This window comes from Coregonus clupeaformis, chromosome 23 (assembly GCF_020615455.1).
Source record: "Coregonus clupeaformis isolate EN_2021a chromosome 23, ASM2061545v1, whole genome shotgun sequence".
Classification (NCBI taxonomy): Eukaryota; Metazoa; Chordata; class Actinopteri; order Salmoniformes; family Salmonidae; genus Coregonus; species Coregonus clupeaformis.
Window position 1 is genome coordinate 29,542,526 of NC_059214.1, and position 14,030 is coordinate 29,556,555.

Here is a 14,030-nt window from a genome sequence, read left to right on the forward strand (position 1 = left end):
AAAAAAATAATTTCATTACTTGAACAGAACGTTTCCTAAAAGTTTAAACATGGTTACATTAAATTTTGGTTATGTTCTTGGAACATTCTCCAACTGGTTTGACATTGGGAATGTTTTCAGATTGTTCCCAGAACGTTAAGAAACAACATTCTTCTGTGGGATTTTCAATACTTCAGCATAATGTTTCCTCATGGTTCTATTTAAAGTAATGTTATCATATTGTTCCAAGAACATTAAGAAAACATTCCATAAAAACCACAACTTTAGTAATGTTTGAGAACATTCTAAGAATGTTATTTAAAAACATACGTTCCATTCTTATCATCAACAAAACTCTATCCTCTGTCCTGTTTAGGTGTGTTGGCCTCACCCATTAATTGGCCACAACTGATCTTAATGAGTGCTGTTGCTGTTTCCTTTGAAATAGGGTCTGTTTGAATAGACTAAAATTAACAACTTTGTCAGCGTAAAAAAGCTAGGCACTACCTCCATCCTGGTGGCGCAGTGGACTTATTCCATTGATGGAGAACAGAAGATTATAGGTTTGAATCTCACTGATGCTGCTGAGGAGAGGATGGCTCATAATAATGGCTGGAATAGCGTGAATGGAATGGCATGTAACACATGGAAACCATGTGTTTGATGTACAGTATTTGGTACCATTCCACTAATTCCGCTCCAGCTATTACCACAAGTCTGTCCTACCCAATTAAGGAGCCACCAACCTCCTGTGCTTTCTAAAGCTGTATCTCTATGGAGACTACCCAGCTAGCACATCATGTTGTGAAAACCATGTTTCTTAGAGCTTGGTGAGAGCGTGATTTTCCTATGGTTCTTTTGCATACAACCTTCCCACAACTTTCTCGGAATAGTGCAGGATAGTTGCTTGGCTTTGGAACATTGTCAGCACATTTAAGCACCTTGACAAAAAACGTTATTTACTTGGTATTTCATTAATGTAACTTTATAGGTGTCTAAATTGGAACGCAGTGGCTGTACAGTAACATGCTATACGTGACGTCAGAGCTCAGGATCTCCGCTTTACAGCTCTGATTGGGTTTTGACTGACAAGACGTTGCCCCCATCCTTCCCGCTAATTGGGCAGCTTTTGTAAAAATGTTTGTTTCAGTGAGGGAAATGCTGTAAATTAAGTGAACTCAATGTATTTTGAAAGATGAGACATTGAGGACTATAATAAATACCGCTTTGATGTCATACAAGGAAGCCATACACCCGTGAGTCAAAATGTGCACTTTACATTTCCATATCATAAAACTCATGTCATATACAGTGTCAACGTTTATGATCACTATGTTTGATATACAGTTACAAGATGACATGGCATTATACCCTGGGTTGTCCTGAACATAATGAGCCTGTTTGTTATATTGTGAAGAAACTTTGCTGCGGACCACGCATCTGAATGCACTCATGACTCCATTCTATGCGCACCAAAATTACGATCTGCTTCTCTGAATTGCCTTGTGAAAGCCTAACACACTGTATTTTATAATTTACCTAGTAGAACAAGCTTTCAAATGATGCCCACTGACCCAGATTGCGATTTATAATGGACCGTTTTGGGATTGTGTAAACAACAACAGTAATTGTGATTTTATTTTATAAACTTTTATTTAGCTTTTTACCACTTTTTCTCCCCAATTTTGTGATATCCAATTGGTAGTTAGTCTTGTCCCATCGCTGCAACTCCAGTACGGTCTCGGGAGAGGCGAAGGTCGAGAGCCATGTGTCTTCCGAAACACGACCCTGCCAAGCCGCACTGCTTCTTGACACACTACTCGCTTAACCCGGAAGCCAGCCGCACCAATGTGTCGGAGGAAACACCGTACAACTGGCGACCGTGTCAGCGCGTATGCGCCCGGCCCGCCACAGGAGTCGCTAGAGCGTGACGGGACAAGGACATCCCGGCCGGCCAAACCCTCCCCTAACCTGGACGACGCTGGGCCAATTGTGCGTTGCCTCATGGGTCTCCCAGTCGCAGCCGGCTGCGACACAGCCCGGGATCAAACACGGATCTGCCATATAGGTCAATTCCCACTAGTGTAAAGGGTTAATAGAACGTTTCCTGGAAGTTTAAACATGGCTACATTTAATTTCAAATTTGGTAATGTTCTAGGAACGTTCTCCAACTAGTTTGACATTAGGAATGTTCTCAAATAGTTCAGAGAACATTAAGAAACAACGTTCTTCTGTGTGAATTTCAGTACTTCAGCATAATGTTTCCTGCAGGTTTCCTCATGGTTCTATTTAAAGTAATGTTCTCAAATTGTTCTGAGAACGTTAAGAAAACTTTCCATGAAAACCACAACTTTAGTAACGTTCAGAGAACGTTCTAAGAATGTTATTTAAAAACATACATTCAGTTCTCAGCATCAACTAAACTCTATCTTGTTAAGTGTGTTCAGGTGTCTTAATGAGTGCTTGTTTCCATTGAAATCTGTTTGAATAGACTAAAATTAACAGCTTTGTATATGTAAAATCTGTAAGTCGCTCTGGATAAGAGCGTCTGCTAAATGACTAAAATGTAAATGTAAAAAAAAAAACATGGCATGCTAGCTCCATCCTGGTGGCGCGGTGGACTTATTCCATTGATAGAGAACAGAAGATTATAGGTTCGAATCTCACTGGTGCTGTGTCACAATAAATAAATAAATGTGTTTGCATGATGTCTAAGGAAATTAAGTTCCATGTGTCCTATGTGCTTGCAGTTCAGAAAAGTTAACCCCAAATAAACTAGCAGTGTTAATAAAAGTAATATTGAAACATTCAGTGAAAGTTAAGGAAGTTATTAAAAAACCTCAAAATAACCTATAATTTCCGTTCTCGGAGTGTTAATAAAACCTCCCAGGAAAACGTTCAAGGAACCAGAGTAAAACGTTCTCAGAACCTCCCTGTAACCTAAAAATAACATTCCCAGAAAAGTCAGGAAACATATGGCTTTGTTCCCACAACCAATGTGAAACCAAAAACATACGTTCCCACAACTTCCAAGGAACCAAATGTGCTAGCTGGGTACATCCAGCCAGGAAGCTGTCTCTTCAGGTTGGTCATATGTTGATACTGTTGGTTTAGTCAGTGCTTTGAATGAACAGATTCAGGTTTAGTTTTGTGGTCCTAAATGTTTACTGCTATACATTGGGCCCCCTTTCAATTAAGTCTTTGTCCATCCTCCCTCTCATATCCTATAGTCATGATATTCATAATTATAACATACTATGCCCTTTACAGGCCCCTGTGGAACAGCATATATAATGGCAACATAATGGCATGATTATGATTGTTCTCTTTTACCTTTTTACATAGGGATTGAAATGTACTAGATGTCTACCGGTATGTGACTTAGCATTGCATAGCAAACAGACATCCTGGCAAAAAATGCCATTCTAACATTTTTTAAAAACAGATCATAATACACAGTCAAATTGCCCCTATTTCTCCTGAAATCACTTCCTTTTCATAGATTTATAAGATAAGAGCTGTGTTTTCCTTTGTGTTCTTCTGTCTGTGTTCAAACTCTGTCTCTATTCTGTGGTGAAGACACCTTGCTCTGGTAGGGAGGACATAAGAGGCCCGTCCTGCCGTTTCCATGGGGACCCAACAGCCACTCTACTCTTCAAAAGCGGTCGAGCAGAGCAGAGGTAGCGGGGCCCTTTGTGTTGGAGAGGGAGAGAGCAGAACAACACTGGCCAGATGAAAGCACTGCCATCCTTAAACCCAATCATAATTTAGTCATCAGTACAGGAGGGTATAATCAAAATACAGGGGGAGATGGATGGGAGAGACAGAGAGAGAGAAAAGAGATATAGATAGTGGAGTGCGTGGGTCAAGAAACGAGGGAGGGAAAGAGTGCTGTTAGATGGAAAAATGAGGGGGATATGGATAGAAATGGTCTTGTTCTTGATGTTGATACTCAACCTTATTTGCAATGTCAATCTCGTATCCAGGCAGTGCACTTAGATTGAAAGTTTTGTTGTGTCTTGCTGGATACAGACGCTGTGTGAGGAAGATGACATAATATGCATTATTGTATTACACAAATATAATCATTATGTGACAAATTTGCATTTATACTTTACTTGATGAATGAACAATATTTTCTTCAAGTCTCTGAAGGAAGCAACCAATACCATTCAATGTTAGTAGTGTTCGTGCTTCAACTGTGTTCAATGCCATGGTGTCCTTGAGGTTAACACATTATATACTGCTCTATTTATTTGTATATTATTTCATTATAATCCCATTTCAAAGGGTATTTATCCATTATAGTATTGAGCTATAAAACTGAACTACAAATCCTTCTCTGCCTCCTCCTGCATCTCTCCCAAAAGCAGCTAGGCCTAATCCCTGACTGCCATAATTGACTCTACTCTCAGAACAAAAAAAAGAGAGGAGAGTTTGCTGGGACAAATAGAATTTAGCAGGAATTCACATGCAGCTCTATGTAGGTCATGCACAATATGGCGTCTGCAAGTTTACACCTGGGGCTCATAGCGCCATTATCCCACAACAATGCTTCGGAGAGGAACTTATTTGAGCCCATTAGCCCGGGCCAGTCCCCCTCATTAGAGAAGGCTTTTTTAAAGGAGCCTAGACAATAAGCACACAGAAAGGGTACAGTGGGGCGCAGAGGGACCGAGGGAGGGGAGGTCGGAGGTTTAGCTGAGAGAGCCCACGATAATTACTGTGTTTCTCTCTCTGGCCTGAAAGAGACTTGAATAATGTTTCTCTTTCTGTGGGACAAGTACAATGGACGCTGGGTAGCTTCAAGCACCGCTAGCTCTGCCCTATTAGGAAAAAATATGCTCTGTTCTCTTTCCTCCACCCCTCCACTCAGATTCATCATTAGAGAAATGTCTTTATGACCTCTGTAGGAGGACTTTCAGTTTGAAATGTTCCCCCCGCTGCTGTCACCTGCCTTAGTCATTAGATTGGTATTATACTGGTCTTGAAGCAACTGTAGGTTAATTTGTGTGAATTTAAAAATACAATAAATGTTCAATCTTTTTTTTTTTTTTTTTACAAAGGGGGAGAATGAGACAGGGGGATAGAGGATGAGGCAGTCACTGAAAGGTTTGGCAACTCCCCAGAAGTTTGTCAATTATTATTACACACATGTTGTTTCCATTCATGTTGAGATTATAATAACACCAGCATTATCATGTTAGTATTACCATACTATTATATTATTACTTATACAATAATGAATTACTATGCATGATATTGCAGAATTTACAACTGTGTACAGTAATTATTCTGAACTGATCTGCGGGAAATGAATGTTTGAGAATCAGGACACCGCTTCTCTAGAATGCATGGCAAACTCACACAAGCTGTAAAACCAGGAAATAATTTCCTCTGAAGAATTGAGACGGAACATTTAATGACGGAACTATCAGTTCCATCCGGTGAACGTTTTCGCTGACGGACCAGAAAATGTCATATTTGTAAACAGATTCAGGTGAGTCACGACTTTTATATATTTTTTTGTCGAAACCGCGGATGTGTGTATTTAGCTAGCTTTATGTTGTTTTCGAAAAACCATATTAACAAATATTGATAAATATTTGCGCGTGTAGATGGTTTTACCCCTGCAGTCGAAATGACATTGTTCAAGGATGGAGGCTAGCTAACGTTAGCTATCTTGCTAAGTTAGCTAGCTACAGTAGATGATGGACATTCACACCTGCTAGCTAGCTGAGTCGTTTATCTAGCTAGGTACCGTTAGGCAAGCGCTACTAGCTAGCTACTTAATTATTGTTTCAATGACGAATGTTGGAAGTGATCCAATATTATGTGCTCGTTTGGGGCTAGCTAAATAACTTGCTAACTAGTTATGTCAGTGAACCACTCAACCAAGATGCAGCTGGTCAGGATGTCTAATGTTAGGTAAAACGGAAACTAGCTAGCTAGGATACTTGCGTTGATAACAACTAGTCGACTGAAGTTATAAGAAAGACACCTGTCTTGACAGCGCTTTCCCCTTGTATTGATCAATGGATTGCAAACTACACTAGAGCCACTTCCTCTGTTAGCTAGCTACCGCCTTCATTTCAAATGAATATACACTACCGTTCAAAAGTTTGGGGTCACTTAGAAATGTCCTTGATTTCGAAAGAAAAGCAATTTTTTTGCCCATTAAAACAACATCAAATTGTACCCTCAACACCAGTCTCAACGTCAACAGTGAAGAGGCGACTCCAGGATGCTGACCTTCTAGGCAGAGTTGCAAAGAAAAAGCCATATCTCAGACTGCCCATCTTAATCTTTTCTTTTTATTGGCCACTCTGAGATATGGCTTTTTCTTTGCAACTCTGCCTAGAAGGTCAGCATCCCAGAGTCGCCTCTTCACTGTTGACTTTGAGACTGGTGTTTTGCGGGTACTATTTAATGAAGCTGCCAGTTGAGGACCTGTGAGGTGTCTGTTTCTCAAACTAGACACTCTAATGTACAGTCGTGGTCAAAAGTTGAGAATGACACAAGTATTGGTCTTCACAAAGTTTGCTGCTTCAGTGTTTTTAGATATTTTTCTCAGATGTTACTATGGTATACTGAAGTATAATTACAAGCATTCCATAAGTGTCAAAGGCTTTTATTGACAATTACATTAAGTTTATGCAAAGAGTCAATATTTGCAGTGTTGACCCTTATTTTTCAAGACCTCTATAATTCGCCCTGGCATGCTGTCAATTAACTTCTGGGCCACATCCTGACTAATGGCATCCCATTCTTCCATAATCAATGCTTGGAGTTTGTCAGAATTTGTGGGATTTTGTTTGTCCACCCGCCTCTTGAGGATTGACCACAAGTTCTCAATGGGATTAAGGTCTGGGGAGTTTCCTGGCCATGGACCCAAAATGTCTATGTTTTGTTCCCCGAGCCACTTAGTTATCACTTTTGCCTTATGGCAAGGTGCTCCATCATGATGGAAAAGGCATTGTTCGTCACTAAACTGTTCTTGGATGGTTGGGAGAAGTTGCTCTCTGAGGATGTGTTGGTACCATTCTTTATTCATGGCTGTGTTCTTAGGCAAAATTGTGAGTGAGCCTACTCCCTTGGCTGAGAAGCAACCCCACACATGAATGGTCTCAGGATGCTTTACTGTTGGCATGACACAGGACTGATGGTAGCGCTCACCTTGTCTTCTCCGGACAAGCTTTTTTCCGGATGCCCCAAACAATCGGAAAGGGGATTCATCAGAGAAATGGACTTTACCTCAGTCCTCAGCAGTCCAATCCATGTACCTTTTGTAGAATATCAATCTGTCCCTGATGTTTTTCCTGGAGAGAAGTGGCTTCCTCACTGCCCTTCTTGACACCAGGCCATCCTCCAAAAGTCTTCGCCTCACTGTGCGTGCAGATGCACTCACACCTGCCTGCTGCCATTCCTGAGCAAGCTCTGCACTGGTGGTGCCCCGATCCCGCAGTTGAATCAATTTTAGGAGACGATCCTGGCTCTTGCTGGACTTTCTTGGGCGCCCTAAAGCCTTCTTCACAACAATTGAACCTCTCTCCTTGAAGTTCTTGATGATCCGATAAATGGTTGATTTAGGTGCAATCTTACTAGCAGCAATATCCTTGCCTGTGAAGGCCATTTTGTGCAAAGCAATGATGACGGCACATGTTTCCTTGCAGGTAACCATGGTTAACAGAGGAAGAACAATGATTTCAAGCACCACCCTCCTTTTTAAAGCTTCCAGTCTGTTATTCTAACTCAATCAGCATGACAGAGTGATCTCCAGCCTTGTCCTCGTCAACACTCTCAACTGTGTTAACGAGAGAATCACTGACATGATGTCAGCTGGTCCTTTTGTGGCAGGGCTGAAATGCAGTGGAAATGTTTTTGGGGGATTAAGTTCATTTTCATGGCAAAGAGGGACTTTGCAATTAATTGCAATTAATCTGATCACTCTTCATAACATTCTGGAGTATATGCAAATTGCCATCATAAAAACTGAGGCAGCAGACTTTGTGAAAATGAATATTTGTGTCATTCTCAAAACTTCTGACCACGACTGTATTTGTCCTCTTGCTTAGTTGGGCACCGGGGCCTTCCACTCCTCTTTCTATTCTGGTTAGAGCCAGTTTGCGCTGATCTGTGAAGGGAGTAGTACACAGCGTTGTACGAGATCTTCCGTTTCTTGGCAATTTCTCGCATGGAATAGCCTTCATTTCTCAGAACAAGAATAGACTGACAAGTTTCAGAAGAAAGTTTTTTGTTTCTGGCCATTTTGAGCCTGTAATCGAACCCACAATTGCTGATGCTCCAGATACTCTTCTAGTCTCAAGAAGGCCAGTTTTATTGCTTTTTTTAATCAGCACAACAGTTTTCAGCTGTGCTAACATAATTGCAAAAGGATTTTCTAATGATCAATTAGCCTTTTTTAAATGATAAACTTGGATTACCAAACACAACGTGCCATTGGAACACAGGACTGATGGTTGCTGATAATGGTCCTCTGTATGCCTATGTAGATATTCCATTAAAAATCAGCCGTTTCCAGCTACAATAGCCATTAACAACATTAACAATGTCTACACTGTATTTCTGATTTTTTTTGTTTTTATGTTAAAAAATTGCTTTTCTTTCGAAAACAAGGATATTTCTAAGTGACCCCAAACTTTTGAACGGTAGTGTATAAAATAAAGATGTGGATAGCTATAGACTATATGTTCATGCTTACAGACAGACACACACTGATGCTAGCTACTGCCCAAAGGGAGGATGCAATGCCTGCTGTGTGAGAGGGATATAAATAGTCAGTGAGGAGGCACTGTGTGATTCTGTGTCACACAGGGTTGTCTGCTAGGAAAGGTGTGAAAACACAGTCGTGACTCAGCAGCTGGTTGCTGCTGGGGGTGCTGCTAGCCTCAGACAGTCATGCACTTAACCCATCACGTCACCAGGCCATTTTGAGTCAAGGTCACTCATGTTAAATGTCACGATTTGTGTTTCCTTTTTACCGGTTGCTCTTGGGGATGGTTGAATATGTTTTCCTAGTGTTGGGCATACTCTTTAGTGCAGGATGATTGTCTGTGGGATGTTAATTTGCTACGAGCTTACAGTACATAGCCATGATGACAGTGTTTCATTGGATGCGGTGAGGTCATTGCTGAAGAGAGATTGATGAGTCCGATAGCTACTGTAGCTGTACCTGGAGTTGCAGAGTCACACCCTGCCCGGCCTCTTGACAGGGTTGTTGTCACTGAGACAACATTCCAAAGCACAGCCTCATCTGGCCTGCCTGCCGTCCTTGATCCATCCACCTCCCCACCATCACCCCCTTCCTCCACCTCACCCCACCCCACCCCTTTCCCAATGAAGTACTGACTGTATGCAGTCCAGGGATTGGCTAATGGTGATGTAATGCCCTCTAAATAATTCATGTCTGGAGGAAAGTGAAAGACCCCGAGCCGGGAGGGGCAAGGGAGGGAGGGAAAATTGATGGGCCTGTCAGTGAGAGAGAGAAAGAGAGAGAGAGGTAGCGATGGATGAGGAGTCAGAGGCTGCATCACGGAGGAAGAGAAAAATAACAACAAACCCTGACAGTGAGAGGCTAAACTGGCTGGGCAGACGGAAGGGCAGGTTGGTCAATGCCTGAGGCACAGGTTAGCTGTGTGTTAGACTATTCCATTTACTCCCTCAAACTGGGATGATCCGAACAGTCGAGGGAGCATCCGATGATGAGTCTGACTTTGGGGAGATGTCCATTTGATACCCTTTTTAGGTGATGGTTGAGGGTAGGTTCAGATTGATTGTAGGTAATTGTCTTTGATTTACAATAGGTTTATTATGAGTTAAGATTGTTGGCAGTGAGTGTTTGTAAACTGTCAGAATATTGTGCAGGTTTGATGAGAATGGGAAATGTGAAGCTTGCTAAGCCTCGTTCAATGCTAAACATAACTGATGTTGACCCTGTTCTGTGTTTCTTACTATCCGATAATCAACCCTGACATGCTTCCTTTTTTTGTTCCCTCTTCTTTTCCATGACACAGTGAAGCTTCATATTGACCCCTTTTGTTGACATCATCACCCAATGTGGAGGAGGAGCATTCTTCTTTGTTACACACATTCATGTGAGAGCTCTTTCCCCCCCTCACACACACAGACTCATTTGAAGAACTGTGGCACTATCGGCCTATGTAAGAAAACTGTGCCATGAGAATTTCTGGCAAAGGCCAGACCTACTCCTCTTACTGTGCCAACCTCTAGCATTAACTCAATAAAATCGTCCGCCTCTAGCTAGTTGATTAACAGAGCTGTGTTAAAGAGGGATTGTTGTCCTGGAAGGAGCTTCCTGCCCTCGAGGAACACCATCCGCTCAGACTGCCTCCCTCTGAGGCTCAGACGGCAGATGCTACGGCTGAGAGTTCCAGAGCCGCTTGGATCCTCTCCTGCCCAGAGAACCACCCAGCCCCATAGAGGCCTGCCCTAACAGCCTCTAGGCAGGGCCCAGCCCGAGAGCACCATGGAGGGGCTGGAGGTGGAGGACATTAGTCCTGCCCTGGAGGCCACTGAGGACTTCCTACACTGCCTGGATGGAGGTGGAGGCCAAAGCCACTGCCAGGGAGGGGAGGGGTTCCGGCATCCCAGGCAACACCACCCCAAGCTGCAGGAGATGTCTGCAGCTCTGGGGAAGCTGAGCTCTAGCGGGGTGTGGGGCCTGCTGGCCAGGGAGCAGGGGACTGAGGTGTCCCCCCGTAACGTGGCCTGGGCTGACCAGCCCTCTGCCTTCAGCGTGCTGGGTCTGAGGCACGGGAAAAGGAGTCGTGCTCGTTCCACCAACGACCTGGCTGCCCACACCAAGGACACCAACAACACCACCTCTAACTCCTCCAACACCGCCTTTAAGAAAGGCCACAACCGCTCGCGTTCTGATGTCAACTACCGGCCGTCCTACACAGACAACGCTAACGGCCTGCCTGCTGTGGACAAGAACACGCTGAAGAACATGGCTCTCAACAACCAGAGAGAAGAAGGTAAGGCAGGAAGTTAGAGTTTGTCCTTCTTTGGTTAGCTGATAAGGACATACAGCTTATTTATTATTGGTTAGTACTAGGGCTGTGATGGTAATTGAATAACCGTGTAAGTGACAGTTATAGGCAAGACCGTCATGAAAATAAAATAACCATCAAAACCATTTAAATAGTCCTACATACATTTTTAGAACAACATATTTTTATTAACTATATTTTCATATAGATAAACTTGACCTAATAGCGGGAGTATTCGCTATTGATTATAAGCAATTGTTTTGCTAACTAAGTCTGTCTATTAAACTGTCTGCATCTCCTCTTTCCAATGGTCGTTTGATGCTCCAGCAGCTAAACCGCTAGATGCGCGGGGGTGTAGAAGAGCTAGCCTATAGACTATGGCACTTGATGTGTAGACTTTCTTTTATACAATGCATGTTTTCATTGCTGGCTAGTAAATAAATAAATCGGTCTTCTAAAAAAGGTTGGATGTGTCTGACTTCATTAATTATTCAACAGCAGTCGACAATGTTGTTCTGGCTCTGAGGCCTATAATGCGCCAATGTTGTGTCAAATGAACAATGCGCCAATCCCCCTCCTCCCCCAACGATTATGTCAGTGACCGTGTACATTGGCCTGGCCAATTACCGCAACCTCAAATTCCAAGACCGTCACAGCCCTAGTTGATACTCAAATCAATGCTAGTGTCTATGAGCTTTAAACAAATATTTAAAACATTTGCTAAATAAGCTTATGCTATCATGACATGTACTTTTCCTTGTTGTGTCAGAGACTAGATTAAGGTTAGGACTAGTTTCCACTTTTGTCATTATGAAGATAATTTCAGCGTCCTATAGAAAAACAATTAGGCCTAGGCTATGAAACAGCTGTACTGCAGCAGCCAGTATTGTATTCTTCTGGAACACAGAAATGGCCACTCAGGATCAAATCAAATGTTCTTTGTCACATGCTTCGTAGACAACAGGTGTAGACTAACAGTGAAGTACTTACTTACGGGTTCATTTCCAACAATGCAGAGTTAAAGATAAGATATAACAAAATAGAAATAGTGACACGAGGAATAAATACACAGTGAATAACGACTAAAACTAACATGGCTATATATAGGGAGTAGAAAATAACATGGCTATATATAGGGAGTAGAAAATAACATGGCTATATATAGGGAGTAGAAAATAACATGGCTATATGCAGGGAGTAGAAAATAACATGGCTATATACAGGGAGTAGAAAATAACATGGCTATATGCAGGGAGTAGAAAATAACATGGCTATATATAGGGAGTAGAAAATAACATGGCTATATGCAGGGAGTAGAAAATAACATGGCTATATATAGGGAGTAGAAAATAACATGGCTATATGCAGGGAGTAGAAAATAACATGGCTATATACAGGGAGTAGAAAATAACATGGCTATATACAGGGAGTAGAAAATAACATGGCTATATACAGGGAGTAAAACATAACATGGCTATATATAGGGAGTAGAAAATAACATGGCTATATGCAGGGAGTAGAAAATAACATGGCTATATGCAGGGAGTAGAAAATAACATGGCTATATATAGGGAGTAGAAAATAACATGGCTATATATAGGGAGTAGAAAATAACATGGCTATATATAGGGAGTACAAAATAACATGGCTATTATAGGGAGTAGAAAATAACATGGCTATATATAGGGAGTAGAAAATAACATGGCTATATAGGGAGTAGAAAATAACATGGCTATATATAGGGAGTAGAAAATAACATGGCTATATGCAGGGAGTAGAAAATAACATGGCTATATAAAGGGAGTAGAAAATAACATGGCTATATACAGGGAGTAGAAAATAACATGGCTATATATAGGGAGTAGAAAATAACATGGCTATATATAGGGAGTATAAAATAACATGGCTATATGCAGGGAGTAGAAAATAACATGGCTATATGCAGGGAGTAGAAAATAGCATGGCTATATATAGGGAGTAGAAAATAACATAATAATAATAATAATAATAATAATATGCCATTTAGCAGACGCTTTTATCCAAAGCGACTTAGTCATGCGTGCATACATTTTTGTGTATGGGTGGTCCCGGGGATCGAACCCACTACCTTGGCATGGCTATATATAGGGAGTAGAAAATAACATGGCTATATATAGGGAGTAGAAAATAACATGGCTATATATAGGGAGTAGAAAATAACATGGCTATATATAGGGAGTAGAAAATAACATGGCTATATATAGGGAGTAGAAAATAACATGGCTATATATAGGGAGTAGAAAATAACATGGCTATATATAGGGAGTAGAAAATAACATGGCTATATATAGGGAGTAGATAATAACATGGCTATATAGGGAGTAGAAAATAACATGGCTATATGCAGGGAGTAGAAAATAACATGGCTATATACAGGGAGTAGAAAATAACATGGCTATATACAGGGAGTAGAAAATAACATGGCTATATACAGGGAGTAGAAAATAACATTGCTATATTTACATTTACATTTAAGTCATTTAGCAGACGCTCTTATCCAGAGCGACTTACAAATTGGATGAACAGTGTCTGTCCCTTAGCTCCTCAGGGTTAATGGGAATAGCAGCAGACATTCATAAGCTTCATGTTGACCTTCCAGCAGAACTCAATAATATCACAGAAAATAATAACATCATACACAATAGAATTCAACCACCTGGAGAGAGATAGCTAGCCTAGCGTTACCAACAGGAAATTCGATCAATTGGCCAAGCAGTACCACAGGGAAAGGGGATACCTATTCAGTTGCACAACTCAATGCATTCAACCAAAATGTGTCTTCCGCATTTAACCCAACCCCTGCTGCACCTAGGTCAGTAGGACACACAGTGTCCCAATTAGGCTTGGGCGGTATACCGTATATACCGTATAATGGGTTATTTGGAAATAGCCACGGGATGGTTTTTCAATACCGTTAATACTATTTCTTTGAAGTTTTTTAAATAAATGTGAATATTTGTTGCTACTTTTTAAGTAAAT

General features: G+C 41.4%; 1 protein-coding gene across 1 annotated transcript in view; it reads left to right on the forward strand.

Moving 5' to 3' along the window:
* The first annotated feature begins 5,432 nt into the window (after nucleotides 1-5,432).
* The window catches only part of LOC121537061 (pleckstrin homology domain-containing family M member 3), a 63,586-nt gene continuing 54,988 nt past the window's right edge, over nucleotides 5,433-14,030 (forward strand). Inside the window, exons 1-2 of the mRNA XM_041844813.2 lie at nucleotides 5,433-5,479; nucleotides 10,014-10,997. Coding sequence (XP_041700747.1) covers nucleotides 10,487-10,997 — 511 coding nt within the window. The 5' untranslated portion in view covers nucleotides 5,433-5,479; nucleotides 10,014-10,486. The remainder of the gene's footprint in view (nucleotides 5,480-10,013; nucleotides 10,998-14,030) is intronic.